The following is a 19,906-nucleotide window of genomic DNA, read 5'->3' as shown; positions in this document are numbered from 1 at the left end:
TTTTTGAAGTATAATTGACCTATACTACTGTGTTGTACAACATAGTGATTAAGTATTTCGATCATTTAAGGTTATTTCTAAGGTATCATAGACAAACTGAGACTAATTTGTTTGCAGAATAAGTCTGGTTTCAACAGACTTGACCTGACGATATACATAAATGTAACAAGAATAGCTGTTAGTCGTATGCATGCATGCATGCTAAGTCACTTCAGTTGTGTCCAACTCTGTGCGACCCTATGGACTGCAGCCTTCCAGGCTCCTCTGTCCATGGGATTCTCCAGGCAAGAATACTGGAGTGGGTTGTTCTGTCCTCCAGCTTTGCTGGAACTTTGCATAAGAGATCTCAGATAATTTTGAAAGACCACCCGGCTCCTCCCTCCCCCGCTGGGAGCTGGCAGCGGGGTGGGGGGAGGATGGGTGGGGTGGGAGGATGGGGGAGGTCTAGGGTAGCAGCACCCGGGGCAGGGGCACGGCAGCCAAGGGGCAGGGGCGCCATGGACAACAAGGCGTTCACTAAGGACCTGAACCAGTCGGTCAGGCAGCTGAACGAGTGTAAACAGCTCAACGAGAACCAAGTCCAGGTGCTGTGTGAAAAGGCTAAGTGAATTTTAACAAAAGAATCAAATCTACAAGAGGTCTGTTGTCCTGTTGCCGTCTGTGGAGATGTGCATGGTCAATTCCATGATCTTATGGAACTCTTCAGAATCAGTGGGAAGTCACCAGATACAAACTATGTAGACAGAGGTTATTATTCTGTGGAGATGGTGACTCTTCTTATGGTGTTAAAGGTGCGTTATCCAGAATGCATTACAATACTGAGAGGAAACCACGAAAGCCGACAAATTACCCAAGTATGTGGCTTTTATGATGAATGTCTGCGAAAGTATGGAAATGCCAACGTTTGGAAATATTTTACAGATCTCTTTGATTATCTGCCAATTACAGCTTTAGCAGATGGACAGATATTCTCCCTCCACGGTGGCCTCTCTCCATCCATAGATACACTGGATCATATAAGAGCCCTGGATCGTTTACAAGAAGTTCCACATGAGGGCCCAATGTGTGATCTGTTATGGCCAGATCCAGATGATCTCCGTGGGTGGGATATTTCACCACGTGGTGCTGGCTACACATTTGGACAAGATATTTCTGAAACGTTTAACCGTGCTAATAATGGTCTGACCCTGGTTTCTCACGCTCACCAACTTGTAATGGAGGGATACAGTTGGTGTCACGATCAGAACGTGGTTACAACTTTCAGTGCACCCAATTACTGTTATCTTTGTGGGAACCAGGCTGCTATCATGGAATTAGATGACACTTGGAAATATTCCTTCCTTCAGTTTGACCCAGCGCCTTGTTGTGGAGAGCCTCATGTGACCCGGCACACCCCAGACTACTTGCTGTAAATCCCTCTTGGGAAAACCTGCCTTTGTATGTGGAAGTATATCTGGCTTTTATATATATATATATATATATATATATATATATATATATATATATATTTAAAAACAAAACAACAAAAAAAGCAGCAGTAATCTACATGTTTCTGTAACAAATAGGGATCTGTCTTGGCATTAAACCACATCATGGACCAAAATGTGCCATACTGCTGTACTAATGATGAGCATTCAGCACAATTTGAGACTGAAATTAGTTCAACACTATGTTCTAGATTGGTCGGTCTTAACAGTTTGCCTGCTGTATTTGTAGTAACTATTTACCTTGGGACCGTCCAAGCAAAAAAGGTAACTAACTCCATCTCTTGCACTTACTGGGAAATTTTAGTTAAGAGTGTTTAACTGGCATGGATTAATAGGGTTGGATTTTTAAGAAAAATTCACAAGCTAACTTCCACTTAATTCATTACCATTTATTTTATTGAAATGTATAACTGAAAAAAGGATTCTTGGGAGTACGATGTCATAACATTTAAAAAGATTTCACTTCTTTAAAACTAAAGTACTGTTTTATGTTGATCTGCATATTTCTGTATATTTGTCATGATAGTGCTTGCATTCTACTTGGTGTACTGAGCAAATAAACTTTCTGTTTTAAACAAAAAAAAAAAAAAAATTTTTTTTTTTTTTTTTAAAGTCCTCTTGAAGCCGGGAAGAACAAGCCAAGGGCTTGCTATCAGACTTCACCTGCGCTACCTATAGATTTCAGTGAATTTATGTCCTCGTGTGTGTTTGTGTGTGTTACTCGCACAGTCGTGTCTGACTCTCTGCAACCCCATGGACTCGGACTGCCAGAGTTGGACACGACTAGAGCCGCTTGGCAGGCAGCACACATGAGGGATGACTGACTGCTAACGGGTGTGGTTTCTTTTGGCGTGTGCTTAGTCACTCAGTCGTGCCCCACGCTTTGTGACCCCCATGGGCTGTAGCCCACCAGGCTCCTCTGTCCATGGGATTCTCCAGACAAGAATACTGGAGTTGGTTGTCATTCCCTTCTCCAGGGGATCTTCCTGACGCAGGGATTGAACCCCGGTCTCCTGCACTTCAGGTAGATTCTTTACCATCTGAGCCACCAGGGTGATGAGAATATTCTAAAATTGTCATAGTGGTTGTACAACTTCCTCCATATACTAAAAAACAGTGAGTTACATAATAGGTGAGCTATATGTGAATTATATCAATTAAAAAACAGACTTTATCTCTAGGCAGTGACGTTGTGGTAAAATATACATAACATTTTAACCAGTTTTAGTGTACAACTCTGTGGCATTCGGTACATTTTACAGTGTTGTGCAGACATCACCAGTATCATTTCCAGAAACTTTTCATCTTTTTTTTCATCATCCCAAACAGCAATTAACTTTTTTAAGGAATAGTTTTGTTTATTTATTTATGGCTGCACTGGGTCTTCGTTGCTTTTCTCTCGTTGTGGCGAGCAGGGGCTACTCTTCAGTTGTGGTGCTTGGGCTTCTCACTGCAGTGTCTTTTCTTGTTGCAGAGCATGGGCTCCAGGGCTCGAGAGCTTCAGTAGTTTTGGCTCCCGGGCTCGAGAGCACAGGCTCAGTTACTCCATGGCATGTGGGGTCTTCCCAGGTCAGGGATCGAACTCCTGCTTTGGCAGGCAGATTCTTTGTCACTGAGCCACCAGGGAAGCCCAGCAATTAATATGCCAATCCAAGTTTGGAAGCATTAGTCTTGATCTACTTAATTTTAAACCTTTAGACTCCAAAAATACTTGCTCTCCAAAATTGTTTTGTTTCTCTAAAGTTTTTAGCCTTTTCCGTTGGTTTCCCTTCAAACCTGCTTTTTCTTTTGTGTTCCCTATATCAGATAATGGCATCTTTATTCATGAAGTTGTCCAAAGAAGATATTGTTATTATGTTCTGTCTCCTTTATTCCATTTATTTAATCACCAGAGCCTGTGGATTATGTCACCTTAATATTGGTATCTTTGAACCTCTCTACTTCTCTGTATCCCCACTGTTTTTGACTTAGATACTTCTCTTTCACCTGGACTTAGTAACCAGTCAGAGGGATCAGTCAAGTGAAAAATGGTTTAGAAGAATTAACATAAATAAACAATGCTGAAAATATAGGAATAGGAGATATCCATGCAGAGTTCCAATAAAATTTTATGACTGATCTGTTAGTTCACATTGGTCTCTCCAGCCTTTCAAGATTCATTTTTTCATTAAATATTTATTTAGCGTCTTCTGTGTGCTTTAACATTTGTAACACTTTAGTCTACCTTCAAAATATATCCTCCATCTGTTTTTTATGCCTGTTGCTCTCACGTTAGTCTAATCATTTCTCCAGTGCTCTCTCTGCTTCTGTCTTTGACTGTTCTAAATATTGCACTTAGGGTGATCCTATTGAAATATGGGAGATTATATCAATCTTAACCCTCCCAGAGGGCTGCTCCTTCCTCCTTCTTTTTTAAATTAGTTAATTTTGGCTGTGCTGGGTATCGCTGTGCAGGCTTTTCTCTAGTTGCAGCAAGCAGGGGCTGTTCTCTCGTTGTGGTGCGCTGGCCCCTCTTGTTGCAGAGCGCAGGCTTCAGTAGCTGTGGCACATGGGCTCAGTAGTTTCGGCTCCCGGCTCTAAAGCACAGGCTCTGTAGTTGCGGCACACAGGCTTATTTGGGCTTCCCAGGTACCGCTAGTGGTAAAGAACCCGCCTGCCAGGGCAGGAGATGTAAGAGAAGAGTTCGATCCCTGGGTCAGGAAGATCCCCTGGAGGAGGGCATGGCAACCCACTCCAGTATTCTTGCCTAGAGAATCCCATGGACAGAGGAGCCTGGTGGGCTACAGTTCATAGACTCAAAAAGAGCTGGACATGACTGAATCAGCTTAGTACAGCACACAGACTTAGTTGTTCCTTGGCATGTGGAATCTTCCCAAACCAAAGATCAAAACCATGTCTCCTGCATTGGCAGGTGGATTCTTTACCAGTGAGCCACCAGGGAAGCCCTCTCCTGCTTCTGAAAGTCAGAGTTCTTAACATAAAGACCAGTGAAGCACTTCTTATTTGGCCCTCTGTTGACCTCCTCTGGTCCGACTCTTACCCCCTTGGTCCTTGGCAGTGCCAGGTGTGCTTTTGCTTCTGGGCATTGATATTTTATGGAGGCAGCACTTGAGCAGAATGAACATTTGAATTAGAAATTTATCTTTTTTTTCAGTGTTTCCCCCACACTGGAATGATAGCTCCAAGCAGGCAGGGGTTTTTGTGTCTTTTGTTCAGTACCATCAACCCAGGTCCTAGAGTAGTGTCTGGCACATAGTGCATGGGTGCTCAGGATAGATTTGTTTAATGTGTGCTTACCTAGCACATAATATATTCTCCCATTTCTGTGTAGTCTTCGCGGCGAGATTTTTGCCTTTGGTATAATGACTATCACACTACTTTTTTTTTCCTTTTTTTTTTTTTTTAATCACACTACTTTTGTATCTCCTGTGTCTCTAGAAAATATATACTGAAATAAATGAAGTCTTTATTATTTAATTACTTTTATGTACAACATTTGTTTTTTTAAAAAATAGTTTTATATCTTAAAATTAGGCTGCCCTGAGGGTTAAAAATGTTAATAGTCTCCAAATTCAGCCTCTTTAATGTTTGTTTTTACGTTTCTCTAAGAAATCCTAAACCCACTCCAGTATTCTTGCCTGGAGAATCCCCATGGACAGAGGAGTCGAGCTTGCTACAGTCCATGGGGCTATAGTCCATGGGGTCACAAAGAGTCAGATACGACTGTGTAAGCTCACACATACACAACTACTATATATGCAGATTTTTTTTTTAACTTACTTGATAGATTTACCAATATGAATCGGTCATCTTTCTCAAATACAAGCGCTTTTGTTTCAGTTGACAATATTGAATTTGATGAAAGAGTTAATCATTTATATGGAGTAAATAATAAGATACAGGACAAATTTACATGTTCTTTGGATTTTTATAGATGTGCATATTTATTTTTATAAAATTAAGTAGCATTTATAATAGGGATTCAAAATTCAGTTAATTTCCACTGGGCTCCCCCAAATTTCAGAGACTACAGAATAATTCTTAATACTGTGGTCTCAAATCTAAGTGTTCACTTGCCAGTCCGCCTCCCCTTTCTTGGAAGAAGTGAAAGTTATTTTTGGAACTCTGATTTCCTGATTAAGTGGAATTAAGAATCCCAGCAATTCTCCCTATTAAAGGAGAAGCCCTCACATACAAGGAATGTCCCAGAGGTTTATTTAGTTCAGGAACATTTTAGGCCCTGGTACTAATCCAGCCTTCCTTAAGCTGTCTGTCTGCATATATTTTCTCTGCTCAACTTTGTGTGGGTGTGTATATGTGCTCAGTCATGTCCAGCTCTTTGCAACTCCATGGACTAGAGCCCACCAGGTTCCTCCATCCATGGAATTTTCTAGGCGAGAATACTGGAGTGGATAGCCATTTCCTTCTCCACTGCTCAACTTTACCCACTTTTAAAATGGAAGTCAGATCCTCTGCTTTCCAAAGACCCATTGTCTAATTCAGCAAAAATGTTGGTCCTAAGAAGTTATCTTTCCACTATTAGGGAATTGGATGTTCATGATTTCCAATTCCAGTCTTCCTAGAAGCACAATTTCAGGAGAACCTTTTTTGAACATTGATACTAGGCTGACGCAAAGACTTTTAAACGTTTTTAACCCCGAATTGCCATTTTTGGTGATTGTGAAGCATTTGTTCATGCTTTTGTATTACAGCCATGTCACTTTAATTTTTTCTTTGCTGAAGAGTTCTGACTCCATTGTACCCTAATAATTTTAATTATTCTGTCCCATAGCTGTCCTAAAAAGCAGTCTTCTAGTAGACAGTCTGAACCAGATTTGTAATACTTTGTGCCAGCCTTTTATCAACCTCTCCCTATTGACAGAGTAATAATGAGAAAAACTAATACTAAAACACCTAAAGAAGAAAATGACTTTGTGGAAATGAAAGTAGATGCACAGTATACATCAAAGTGATTTAGTTGTACATAGTGTTAGTGTTTCAAGTGTACAAGCTTATAAGTTTAATTAGGTCTCAATTGTTTATTTTTATTTTCATTACTCTAGGAGATGGATCCAAAAAGATGCTGCTGTGATTTATGTCAAAGAATGTTCTGTTTATGTTTTCCTCTAAGAGTTTTATAGTATCCAGGCTTACATTTAGATCTTTAACCCATTTTGAGTTTATTTTTGTGTATGGTGTTAGAAAATGTTCTAATTGCTTTTACATGTAGCTGTTCAGTTTTCTCAGCACCACTTATTGAAGAGATTGTCTTTTCTCCATTCTATATTCTTGCCTCCTTTGTTATAGATCAATTGACCATAGGTGTGTGGCTTTACTTCTAGTCTTTCCATCTTGTTCCATTGATCGATGTTTGTGCCAATACCATACTATTTTGATTACTGTAGCTTTATAGTATAGTTTGAGGTCAAGGAGCCTGATTCCTCCAGGCCCATTTTTGTTTTTCAGGATTGGTTTAGCTGTTCAGAAGTCTTTTATGTCTCTGCACAAATTTTAAGATTTGTTTGTTCTATATCTGCAAAAAAATGCAGTTTGGTAGTTTGATAGGGATTGCATTGAATCTGTACACTTCCTACATAATTTAGTCATTTTGACAATAGTGATTTTTTCCAATCCAAGAACATGGTATATCTTTTCATCTGTGTCATTGATTTCTTTCATTAGTGTCTTGGAGTACAGGTCTTCTGCCTCCTTAGATAGGTTTATTCCTGGGTGTTTTGTTCCTAGTATTTCCTTTCAGTCAGTCCTATTAATATAGAAACCAGAGTGGATCAGCGAGTGGTTAAAAATATAGTCTGAAACCAGAAGAATCAGTTCAAATCCTGGTTCTTCCACTTGATTTACATAACCTCTCTAGATGTTACTTTAGTTTTTTCAGCCGCAAAATAAAAAGTTGTTTCTAAAAGGGAGAGGTGAGAAAGCCTTTTTTTCTCTCAGAAGTTACTGATGTGGTATATGAAAGATGGTGTGGTTTAAGTGTTGAGCATAAAAGGAATTGGAATTCATTTTCTTAGCCTGGGCTTACTTTGTCTCTTTTGAAAGTATCATTGTGATTGTGTCTGAGATTTTTCTGCCACACTAGCTATTTACAGTTCTTGGAATTAATGTAACAGCAATGGTTACCACACACCTAACTCCTCCTTCACATAACCCCAGATTACTTTCAGCTGAGAGGGAGATGGAGCTGTTGTCTTAATAGTGAGTGGATTTAGATATTGCACCACTAGTGAAAGAGAGTGCTAAGTTGATTTTTTTTCCATAATTTTATTTACTTATTTATTTGTGGCTGTAGGGCTTCCCTTGTGGCTCAGACAGTAAAGAATCTGCCTTCAATGTGGGAGACCTGGGTTTGACCCCTGAGTTGGGAAGATCCCCTGGAGGAGGACATAGCAACCCACTCCAATATTCTTGCCCGAAGAATCCCATGGACAGAGGAGTCCATGGGGTTGCAAAGAGTCGGACATGGCTGAGCGACTAAGCACACACATTTATGGCTGTGTAGGGTCTTTGTTGCTGAGTGGACTTTTCTCTAGTTGCGACAAGCAGGGGCTACTCTCTAGTTGCAGCATGCGGGCTTCTCATTACAGTGGCTTCTCTTGTTGCAGAGCACAGGCTCATGCAACACATGAGCACGTGGGCCTCGCAGAGCATGCAGGCCTCACGGAGCGTGCAGGCTTCAGTACTTGCAGTTCCCACACTCTGGATCACAGGTTCAGTAGTTGTGGCTCACCGGCTTGGTTGCTCCGCAGCATGTGGGATCTTACCAGATGAGAGATCGAACCCATATCTTCTGCATTGACAGGTGGATTCTTTACCACTGAACTACCAGGAAAGCCCCCAAGTTGATTTAAATCAATACAAATCAACATGTTCATCCATTCACTTGTGGAAGACTACAAAGTAGTACCTTATCAGGAAGTAAGGCTGGTTAGTAATTGACTTTGCAATATTTAGAGATATAATAAGTAAGTGAAGTGAAGTCGCTCAGTCGTGTCCGACTCTTTGTGACCCCGTGGACTGTAGCCTACCTGGCTCCTCCATCCACGGGATTTTCCAGGCAAGAGTACTGGAGTGGGTTGCCATTTCCTTCTCCAGGGGATCTTCCCTACCTAGGGATGGAACCTGGGTCTCCTGCATTGCAGGCAGACACTTTACCCTCTGAGCCACCAGGGAAACCCTATAAGCTAATTATAATTTTTCCTTGATTAGAAATTGCTTAACTGACAAAGGGAAAGGGAGAAAGCATTTATTCAGCCTGGCACTATGCTTGCTATGTTATGTAGTTTCTTTCCTTTAAAGGAAGTTAGCACTAGAAGCTTCCAAGATTTGGAAATAACCTTTGAAAACAGAGTCTACATATGATTTGAGTTACCTGATATTGCAAAGACTTGTTGTTTAAGAAGTCTGTAGATACGGCTCCAGTTTTAGATATCAGTGGAGACACGTGTTTAACATAGGCAGAGTAAACACTCAGGATGTCTGAGTTTATCCTTTTTTTTTTTTTTAATGGTTTTCAAGAGAAAAACCACAGGAGTGAAACATGTTCCTTTTCACTCTGGAGTACATAGTCCAACCAAAGTAAAATATTTTAAAAAATAACCTTCCAAATAGCAAAAATAAGACCTTGGACAGATGGTAAACTGAAAGATAGATAGTGAAGTTCAATTCTTAGACAAAAAATATTAAAGAGATATTATGTGAAATACCCATAATGTAATGTTTTGGTAGTATAGATTAGAAGGCGATAGGTAGTATTTTTCCATATTTTATCCTGACTTATGTCCCATAACTCCTAATACCGAAAACTAACTGAAACCATTCTTGGGGCTATATGTTCTGTTTGGGGGACCCTAAACTGGGAAAACCCTCATCTGCTCTGACATTATGACCTTTAAGAAGAAGTGGGGAAGGGGGAAGAAGCTCTTCAATTTCAAATTCTTCCAACCCATTATAATTAACTGGAAAGTATGAGTCTGAGGAATAGCAGTAATTTTATTTTTCCCAGGAAGGTAGATTATATCAGCATAACCAGGAAATCTAAGATTAGGAGCTGTGTAATGGGGTATAATGTGACTTAGGGGATCAACTCTGAACATCACTGGTTGATGTCCTTTATTTCGGAAGATTTCAGTTAATATTGAAAATGTTATTTTTGAAGTTGCAGACTCAAACTTCTTTGGTTGATTATAAGTTACATTAAAAAGCTCATCAGCTAAATTGAAAATTGTATTGCTATGTAAGCAGGTGTGAAGTGAAAAAAAGTGTGAAATGTTAGTCACTTAGTCATGTCCAACTCTTTGAGACCCCATGGACTGTATGTAACCCACTAGGCTCCTCTGTCCATGGGTTTCTCCAGGCAGGAATACTTGAATGCGTAGCCATTCCCTTTTCTAGAGGATCTTCCAGAGATTGAACCTGGGTCTCCCGCACTGCAGGCAGGTTCTTTTCCATCTGAGCCACCAGGAAGCCTTGTAAGCAGGTTTTAGATACTGGCTATATGTTTTGAAACCTAGGTTCTGAGTAGTTAGCACTAATGACCCATTGAAGACAAAATGTCTGCTCCCTTTTGTATTCCTTACTTTGTACATTGAGGTTATCTTTTTTGGTTTGTTTTTGTTTGTTTGCTTTTTAACCAGTCTTGAGACTTCAGAAAATTTGTAGCTCATAGAACACTGTCTGTTCTGATTGATAAACTGACTAGGAGGGATGTCTGGAATGCAGTTGTACAGCTGCAAAATCTGTTTAGCAATAGTTAATAAATGTAACTCTAAATCTAACTCTGTTTTGTAAAAGTGATTTAAGGCTATCAATGTATGGTGGTTGTCAATACATAGATAGTTGTGGTGCTCCTTCTAGTCCATCTTCCTCCCTTTTTAGGCTTTCAGTTTCCTTTAAAGAATTAAATCAAATGATGCCGTCACAACCCACTGATCCATCATATTCATTTTACTTCACTCCTTAGCATAAAATATATTATAAGAAATTGAGGAGTAAAAAATGACCAATTATCTACTACATTTTCTACAATATTAACTACACATACATATTTATTTTCTCTCTCTTTCATGCCAAGCTGTAGATTTTTACTGAAAAGATCCTAAAAATGGCTTCATTCTAACAAATTGCCCAAAAGGACAGCCAACACAGTAAGGTTCATTTGTAAAGTTCAAGAGAATCAGAACAGGGGTTTTCTCTAAGTTGCCTTTATGCTTTTTGTCACCCTTTAAAGTTAAGATTTATGTTTGAAAAATAGAGAAGAATGCTGATTTCTTATATTACCATCTGTGTACTCTCTGAGGCAAAGATAAAGACCCTTTAAGAGTTAGTTTGTTGTTTTTTTTTTTAAACAATGCTAACTTTTTTGTTTTTAAATTCACATTTGACCCTATACTTGCTATAGCTCTGCATTGAGAAAACCCTTTAGAAGTGAGCTTGGAGGTTGAACTTAAATACCATGCTTCTTGTATTAATATTAACTGGTATTTTATATGATGTTTAATTCAAAATGGATAGCTGTGTTGTCTTTAAAATCAGTGTCACCTCATAAGAGATAACCACTTTCCTAATACGTATAACTGCAAAAGTTCACTGATTTGTAAGTAACTTGGCTGCTTTTCCTATTCTTATCTTTGAAATTACTGGGTTGAATCAGAAGAAATTGCCTGTTTAAGGTCAAAAATAGTCAAATATTGGCATCTTCTTGGTTCAGCCTAGTAGATTTTGTTGGATAAACAGACCACTTAATTTCTGGGTTTCTGTGACTGCCATTTCTGATTTAGTTCACTTCTTTCTCCAGCGCTGGTCTTGATTCTGCCCCTCAGTCTTTATTCTCTACTCACCACTGATGATTGCAGTTTGCTGTTGCAGATGAGCTTATTGGAAGAACTCCTCTCTGCTTGTCTCATCCTTGCCCTCCCTCACCCGTTCATCCCTGTCACATTCGTTTGCTAGGAAGTGCCATTTAGAAAGGAAGCTACAGATGCGTGTGTGCGTGGGTGCTCAGTCGCTTCATTCGTGTCCTTTTCTGACTCTTTGCAGCCCTATGGACTCTGGCTCGCCAGGCTCCTCTATCCATGGGATTCTTCAGGCAAGAATACAGGAGTAGGTTGCCCTGCCCTCCTCCAGGGGATCTTCCCGACCAAGGGATCAAACTTGCATCTCCTGTATTGCAGGCAGATTCCTTACTGCTGAGCCACCGGGGAAGCCCAAAATACAGATATTGTTACCCAATAAAGGGATAAACACTTCAGAGTTTGAAACAGACATAATTTCTGGCTGTGGCAAAAGCACTGAACTGGAATCAGAAAACTTTGATCTTCCTCCTACTGAATGAAAGGCCTTGGAGAAAGTAGTTTAACATCTGTGGGCCTATTTTGTTGTGTATAAAGTATAAATACAGTTGACCTGTGTGCAGTGCAGATATGAACTGCCCGGATCCACTTACATGTGGATATTTTTCAACAGTAAATACTACAGTACTACATGGTCCCTAGTTGGTTGAATCTGTGGATTCAGAGACACCTCCAGCTACTGAGTCTTGACTATAAATCATATGCGGATTAATTCCTGTCTTATTAACGGTCAACTGTAGTACATATTTTTACCATATCCTCCTAAAGTAAGTTAGAATCAAATGAAATTGAGCTGTTATTTGCTAATTATAGTAATTTTTTCCTTATTTGGGCATGAGTAAGATGCTTAAATATGTATTTAGGAGGTAATTTTTTATTGAAGTATAGTTGATTAACATTTTAGCTTCAGATTATAGCATGGTGATTCATTATTTTTGCAGATTATATTCCATTATAAGTTATTACAAGATAATGAGTATAATTTTCTGTTGTTGTTCAGTCCCTCAGTCATGTCCAACTCTTTGCAACCCCATAGACTGCAGCACACCAGACTTCCCTGTCCTTCACTGTTTCCGGAAGTTTGCTCAAACTCGTGTCTATTGAGTTGATGATGCCATCCAACCATCTCATCCTCTGTCATCCACTTCTCCTGCCCTCAATCTTTCCCAGCATCAGGGTCTTTTCCAGTGAGTCGGCTCTTCGCATCAGGTGGCCAAAGTAATGGAACTTCAGCTTCAACATCAGTCCTTCCGATAAATATTCTGGGTTGATTTCCTTTAGGATTGACTGGTTGGATCTCCTTGCTGTCCATGGGACTCTCAAGAGTCTTCTCTAGCACCACAGTTCAAAGGCATCAGTTGTTTGGCGCTCAGCCTTCTCTGTGGCCCAGCTCTCACACCCACACACGACTACTGGGAAACTAGAGCTTTGACTATACAGAGCTTTGTCTGCAAAGTGACGTCTGCTTTTTAATACACTGTCAAGATTTGTCCCAGCTTTTCTTCCAAACAGAAGTGTCTTTTAATACAGTAAATTCTCTTGCTTATCTATTTTATATATAATAGTTTATATCTGTTAATCCCATAGCTTTCATTTGTTCTTCTCCCCTTTGGTAACTGTAAGTTTGTTTTCTAAGTCTGTGAGTCTGTTACCATTTTGTAAATAAGTTCATTTGTATCATTTTTTTAGATTCTACATGTAAGTGATATCATACGATGTTTGTCTTTCTCTGATTTACTTCACTTAGTATGATAACCTCTAGGTCTATCCATGTTGCTGCAGATGGCATCATTTCATTTTTTTATAGCTGAGTCATATTCCATTGTATGTGAGTATGTATGTGTGTGTGTATCTCACATCTTCATCCATTCATTTCTCAATGAACTATTATGGTACTTCCATGTCGTGGCTGTTGTAAACAGTGCTACTGTGAATATTGGAGTGCACATCTTTTCAAATTAGACTTTTCATCTTTTCCAGATATATGCCCATATAAGTGATATCACATAATATTTGTGTCTCTCTGACTTGTTTCACTAAGCATAATATTCTCTAGGTCCATCCCTGTTGCCGCAAATGGCATTATTTCATTCTTTTTGTGACTGAGTGATATTCCATTGTGTGGGTACATATATATATATATTCCACATCACCTTAATTCAGTCATCTGTGGATGGACACTTGTGTTGCTTCTGTGTCTTGGCTGTTGTAAATAGTGCTGATGTGAACATTGGGTGCATATATCGTCTCGAATTAGTCTCTCCTTTTTTTTCAGATTCTCATGAGTGGAATAGTCAGATGATATGGTAGTTATATTTTTATTTTTTTAAGGAACCTCCATACTTTCCCTAGTAGCTGTGTCACTTACGTTCCCATCAGCAGTGTACAGGGGTTCCCTTTATCCATATCCTCTATTTAGGAGAGAGTTCTTTTAAATCTGAACTTTATAACCGCCAAAATGAAAGTTGGTAATCTCAACTCTGATGTTCATTAACGTGTAAATAGGTAAGCAAATTGTGGTGTATCTTTGGTAAAGGATACTATTCTGCAATAATAAGGATATGTAAGTTGGCAATTTTAACTGCCTATTCCCAGTATCTTCCAGTTATGCATGTGAGTGTTATTTTAAATGTATTTTCTTCTGGGACTCTTCTTGTCAGGGAACAGATGACAGTGAGTGGCGAGACTGAACTGTCTACTCCTTTGATTACAGAAAATGTGCTTAGAATGATATAGCAATAAGGGGAAGTGGTGGGGTCTAAATCTCTTGGTGTTTCTTCTTTTCCTTGATAATTTTTCTAACAAGGTAATTTGTGGTAAGAAAAAGGTAGCAAGATGTAAAATAATACAGGAAAAATTAATGTATGCGGAACTTAGCAAATGTGTCAGTTTCTTTAAAAGTCTTTAATAAGATATCATTTATATACGGTAAAATTCACCAATGTGTAATTCCATGAGTTTTAACAAATGTATGCGGTCATGTAACCATACCATAAAGTACAGAATATTTTCATCATCCCTGGAAAGACCCCTCATACCCCTCTTCCGTCAGTCATCTCTCCATTCCCTGGCAACCGCTAATCTGTTCTGTCACTATAATTATGTCTTTTTAAGAATTTCCTATAATTGAATTCAAAAGAGTGTAATCTTTTGTGTCTAGCTTATTTCATTTAACGTAATACTCTACGACTCATCATCATTTTTGTATGTATCAAGTTATTTTTATTTCTCTTCATCATGTTTCTTTTTCTGAATGGATGGAACATATTTATAATAGCATTTTTCATCCTTGTCTGCTAATACTCTGTCATTTCTGGTCTGTTTCTCTTGAGAGACCTTTCTCCTGGTTGCTGGGTCATGTTGTCCTGTTTCTTTGAATGCCTCGATTCTTTTATCATGACATTGTGAATTTCACATTATTAGGGACTGCATTTTGCTGTATTCATGTAGATAATAATGTTGGACTTTGTTCTTGGAATCAGTTGGATCCTCTCAGGACTTGCTGTTAAGGAGTGTTTGGGTGGGCCAGAGCAGCTTTTAGTCTAGGGCTAATTTAGCTCCACTACCGGAGTGATTCTGAGGTCTTCCTGTTTTGGTTGGTGAAAATAGAAATTATTCCCAGCTCCGTATGAGTGCTGGGAATTGCTTAGTCCGCTGCTTTCTGGTGGATCTCCCCAGCCTCTCATGGTTTCTTCTCCGACATGTGCAGGTCAGCCCTTTGCCAAAGGCTCTTCCGCAGGCTCCAAACTCTCTCGGTGCACTTTCCTCCTCTCCTTTTGTGCTGCCCAGTAAATTCTAGCCACCTTAGCCTCCCCAACTTCACAATATGATGTCTCCAGTGAACAAGACTAGGTGCCTGCTTCCGGAGCATCCTGGGAGCTGTCTCTAGGTGGCAGAGAGGCAATTGCAAGCCTCGCTTCTTGTTTCCTTCCTCTCCAGCAGCACAGTTGTGCACTGCCTGTGGCCCAGTGTCTGAAAACCATTCTCTGATACACCCTGTCCAGCATTCTGTTGTTTACAAGCAGTTCAGTAAATCCAGTTCCTGGTACTCTTACCACAGCTGGAGCTGGAATTCTCTTATTCTAAATGTAGAGTAAGCATGCGTTGGTATTTCTCGGGGGAAAATAATAGTATGTCACTCATCAGTTATCAACATAAATGTAACATACTTTAATGTCTGTTTAATATTTGTAAGATGTATGTCATAACTTGAGTGATGTTCCTCAGTGTTCACACCAAAGTAATCTACGCTTGTGTTTGCTTCTCTGGTCAACTTAAAATTATTTACATAAAGAGTATTAATTTGGGGTTATTTGTAGCAAATTTATCTAGAGTAGTCTCCCATCAATGATGGATATGTTAGTGTTTTGAGTCTAAGAACGTTTGTTAATCATTTGTATTTCCAGTTGATTAATTTATCTTTGAGCTGTATGATTGTATTTTTAAAAATATGAATTTGCTGGATTTCTCATATATGTGGAAAAATGACCACAACCTTCCTTATTTGTGAGTAGATTTTGAAAACTATTGAACAGTTCTTAGCCCTTTACAAGCTGATCTTTTGAGCTTGTATCTTGCTCTCTGTAACAGAATGATTGTTTTGGGACATCTGTTTGTAGATCGACGTCTCATAAAGTCAAAACCAGGCCAAATACTTAATCCGTTTGCAATTAGAGAAATGTCTTAATACTTTTGTGTTCTAAGAAACATGAACAAAGTAGGGTTAAAAATATGATTTAAAAAAAAATATGATTTTTACATTACATGGATATGCTGCTGCTGTTTGGTAGGAGTTTTAGGAAAATGGTAATATAAACTCAAACTCAAGAAGAAAACAGGGGACTCTGAATGGCTCTCTCTCTGGTCTTATGTGTAAAATTATTTGCAGCATGGTTTTTGGAATGGGTACTGAAGTTGAGAGACCTTGATTCTAGTCAGCTGTGCCACTCATTATTATATGACTGTAGGCCAGTCACAACCTTGTGAGTCTCCTAATATAAATATATATATATATTATATTGTATCAATATTTATATAAATGAAAATGATAATAAGTATCTTACCTACTGTAAAGGGTGGCAGGGTGTTAAATGAGGTGGCATCAGTGAAAATGTTTGAGGATGCTAGTGTGCCATGGAAATACTACTCATTAAACATTATTTTGTACATTACTATGAAATCTACACTTGGCACGTACCATGACAGAATTTACCAAAGCAAGATATATTTGTGTCTTTTTATATTCCATATACAGTTTACTGTGCAAAAATATTTTACGTTGGAAAGGAAGAAACAAAACGTAGAATTGATTGATAGACTAGAGATAGAAGAACCTGCTGTCTTTTTGTGCTCTCTTTTTTCTTAGTATTATTGTGTTTCCCTCCCCATGATTTTCCAGGCAAAGAGTGTATACAGCAGTTAGCCGAAAATGTCAGGTATTTCAGGAGACGTCTGAAAAGCATGGGCTTCATCATCTATGGAAATGAAGATTCTCCGGTGGTGCCTCTGATGCTCTACATGCCAGCCAAAATTGGGTACCCTTTTTTTTTTAAATTTATTTATTTATTTTGTCTGTGTGTGTGGGCTTTCTCTAGTGGCAGCAAGCAGGAACTACTCTCTTGTTGTGGTCCACGGCTTTTCACCACAGTGTCTCCTCTTGTTGTGGAGCAAGGGCTCTGGAGTATGCAGACTTCAGTAGCTGGGGCACACGGGCTCCGTGGTTTTGGCTTGCAGGCATCAGAGCTCAGGCTCTGTAGTTGGGTTGCATGGGCTTACTTGTTCTGCTGCATGTGGGATCTTCCTGGACCAGGGATCGAACCCATGTCCCCTGTATTGGCAGGTGGATGCTTAACCATTCATTGTACCACCAGGGAAGTCTCCAAAATTGGGTACCTTTCTGCAGGTGACAGATCAGCCTCTTATTAGACTTAAGATCTCCCATAATGTGAGACCAGGGTTATGTATTCTGTTAGGTAAAATTGTCTTGGTCTCATTATGTTAACCTTCATTTGCTGGATGTGCCATAGAGTAAACAGTGGATTCCAGTTTGTAAAATGCGTTAACTTGTTAGTCTTTCATTAAACAAACATTTGAGTTTAATGCACTCTTCTAGGAGGTTAAGATAGATCGGTTAACAAACCACAGAAATAAAAATCCCTGTCTTTGTGGAGTTTATGCTCTACTGGGGGGACAAGTCAGACAAATGGAATAAATAAGGAAATTTGTAATATGTATGTTAGAAGGTTTTAAGTGCCATGGGAAAAAACAGAGTAGGATAGGGGGTGAGAGAGTGCCTTATGGGTGGCCAGATTACAGAATTAAATGGGATGGTCACCCTGGGTGAGCCTCAGTGGGAAGGGAAGATGATACACGAGCTGGAACTCATAGCTGAGCAAGTTAGCCACTTGGAGAATGAAACTTCTGTGCAAAGGCCATAATACAGTGACATAGCCAGTGGAAGACTAGCAGGAGGTGAGTGGGGCTGAAGTGCAGTGCCCAAGGGGGAGCAGTGAGCCATGGGTCAGCCGTGCAATTGCACAGTTAGCAGATGTGCATAGTGCACCAGCCTCTTTGGCTTGTGCAACGCATATATAATGGAAATCTTTGCCCTGAAATAGCTTTCGGTGTATTTGAGAAGCACAGATGTATAACAAAATGAAAGTATATTTGAAAAGCCAATATGAAGTGGATAAAGGAGTCATCTGCTTAGTCAGTAAAAAAAGGCACATCTTTTCAGAGTTGTGAGTTTGACTGGGTCTTAAATATAAATTTGAATAAGGATCATTTCTCAGGTTTAAGTGAACTCATCAGAGGAGAAAATTTTTTATTCACCTTTAAATATCCAGTGCCCACCATAGCTTCTGGCACTCAGCAAATGTTTATTAAAGTGAATTCTTACAGGAGGGGAAATTAAATCGGGGAACCTGGGAGTATGGTGGTCTGGGTGGTCATCTGAAGACTGGGGATGAGCTGGCTTCACACACACCTAAGGAAACCCTGAATGCCAATGGCAGCTCAACACCTAAATCGATCCAGAAAACACGTGGTCTGGAAGGCTAATGCTTGGTCTTTGTACCAGCAGGAAAATGTCCATGTTATAGCAGATCCTCCACATCCTTCATCTTAAAAATTTTTTTATACTGCCAAGCCCAACATTTCAAGGACCAGGCTTAAACTCAAGTTCATTTTGAAACCTCTGAGCCACTGTTACATATCAGTGACACCTTAAAGCTACAACTGCAAATTAATTTAGACAAGCCTTATTAAAAATTGGTCTCTGCCAACACTTACCCTTTCACCTTTCTGAAGGAAACCGTTTGGAAGAAGACCACTTTAGGATTGAATAGAGTCTTTGTAAACTGTCAGTTTTAAGGCTCACGGGAGTTAGAAGAAATTCCTAATAGAAATCTCTAGTGCCTTTAAGAGTTTAAATCACTCAGGACGGCAAGACCTTTGTACTCTGTGCTTTATTCTTCCTGGTTTCTTGTTTTCCCTTTGCAGCGCCTTTGGACGGGAGATGCTGAAGCGAAATATTGGTGTAGTTGTGGTAGGATTTCCTGCTACCCCAATCATTGAGTCCAGAGCCAGATTTTGCCTGTCTGCAGCTCATACCAGAGAAATGCTTGATACTGTAAGTAGACACTTTCACTTTGATATAAGTATACCTTATACTAAGAAGGCCTATGTATCAGGTGAAATCAGTCATCTGTTGGTCCTCATGGTCATTGAGCACCTGAGGTAGATGGTTACTGATAGAGGAGGGAGCACGCAGTGCTGCTTAATACATGGCTGTTAACAAAAAATTGCAAAACTGTTAGCATCAGCCACCGGATCCTGTGTGATTGGGCCTCTTGGGAAATTTCTGGCTTCATCTTGTTCCACTCTCTCCCTCATTTATAGTCTCTACAGCTCTTTATTCTCTTTCTGTTCTAGCTTTCTCTTGTAAGCTTTCCCACATGTTGTTCTGTCTGTGGCAGTTTCTCTCTTGACCCTTCTCTCCCCTTTGTCTGCCTGACTGTTGTCACATCTTCATGTAGACTTGCTCAAGAGTTTTCCCAAACCCCCTTGCTAGATGTTTCTGGAAATCTTAAGACTCTCACCTAGAAAATGCTTTAATGGCAGTCTTTTCCATTAGATAAGTCTTAAGGAGGAACTAAGTCTATTTTTTTCATTCTGTATGTCAAGCATACAATAGGAACTCATAATTATTACTGACTATAAAAATTTATGGTCTCTTAATATGTTCTCGTCTCTTGGTATTTCCTTAATATGCTATTACCTCACATGTAAGACTTCAGACTTTTTAAAGCATTAAGGTGTTCCTGTGTTGGGTGCATTCAGCTCAGTTCAGTTTGGTTCAGTCGCTCAGTCGTGTCCGACTCTCTGCGACCCCATGGACTGCAGCACGCCAGCCCTCCCTGTCCATCACCAACTCCCGGAGTTTACTCAAACTCATGTCCATTGAGTCGGTGATGCCATCCAACCATCTCATCCTCTGTTGTCCCCTTCTCCTCCCGCCTTCAATCTTTCCCAGCATCAGGGTCTTTTCAA

General features: G+C 39.6%; 1 protein-coding gene and 1 pseudogene across 4 annotated transcripts in view; both read left to right on the top strand.

Annotated features, from left to right (window-relative positions):
• The window catches only part of SPTLC2 (serine palmitoyltransferase long chain base subunit 2), a 105,776-nt gene that overhangs the window by 74,242 nt on the left and 11,628 nt on the right, over positions 1-19,906 (top strand). For all 3 annotated transcript variants that reach the window (XR_014059607.1, XM_081510561.1, XM_081510560.1), the window contains exons 10-11: positions 16,755-16,890; positions 18,857-18,986. Coding sequence is in view for 2 of the 3 variants with exons in the window: in XM_081510561.1 (XP_081366687.1) it covers positions 16,755-16,890; positions 18,857-18,986 (266 nt within the window). In the remaining variant the exon portion in view is untranslated. The remainder of the gene's footprint in view (positions 1-16,754; positions 16,891-18,856; positions 18,987-19,906) is intronic.
• On the top strand, positions 498-2,073 carry LOC145513636 (serine/threonine-protein phosphatase 2A catalytic subunit beta isoform pseudogene; annotated as a pseudogene). The gene has a single exon (XR_014059608.1). The product of XR_014059608.1 is annotated as a serine/threonine-protein phosphatase 2A catalytic subunit beta isoform pseudogene (transcript).

This window comes from Giraffa tippelskirchi, chromosome 7, assembly GCF_054371585.1.
Source record: "Giraffa tippelskirchi isolate mGirTip1 chromosome 7, T2T-mGirTip1v1.2.pri, whole genome shotgun sequence".
In the NCBI taxonomy this organism is placed as follows: Eukaryota; Metazoa; Chordata; class Mammalia; order Artiodactyla; family Giraffidae; genus Giraffa; species Giraffa tippelskirchi.
The sequence above is the reverse complement of the archived record's forward strand: the minus strand, read 5'-3'. Positions and strand labels throughout refer to the sequence as shown.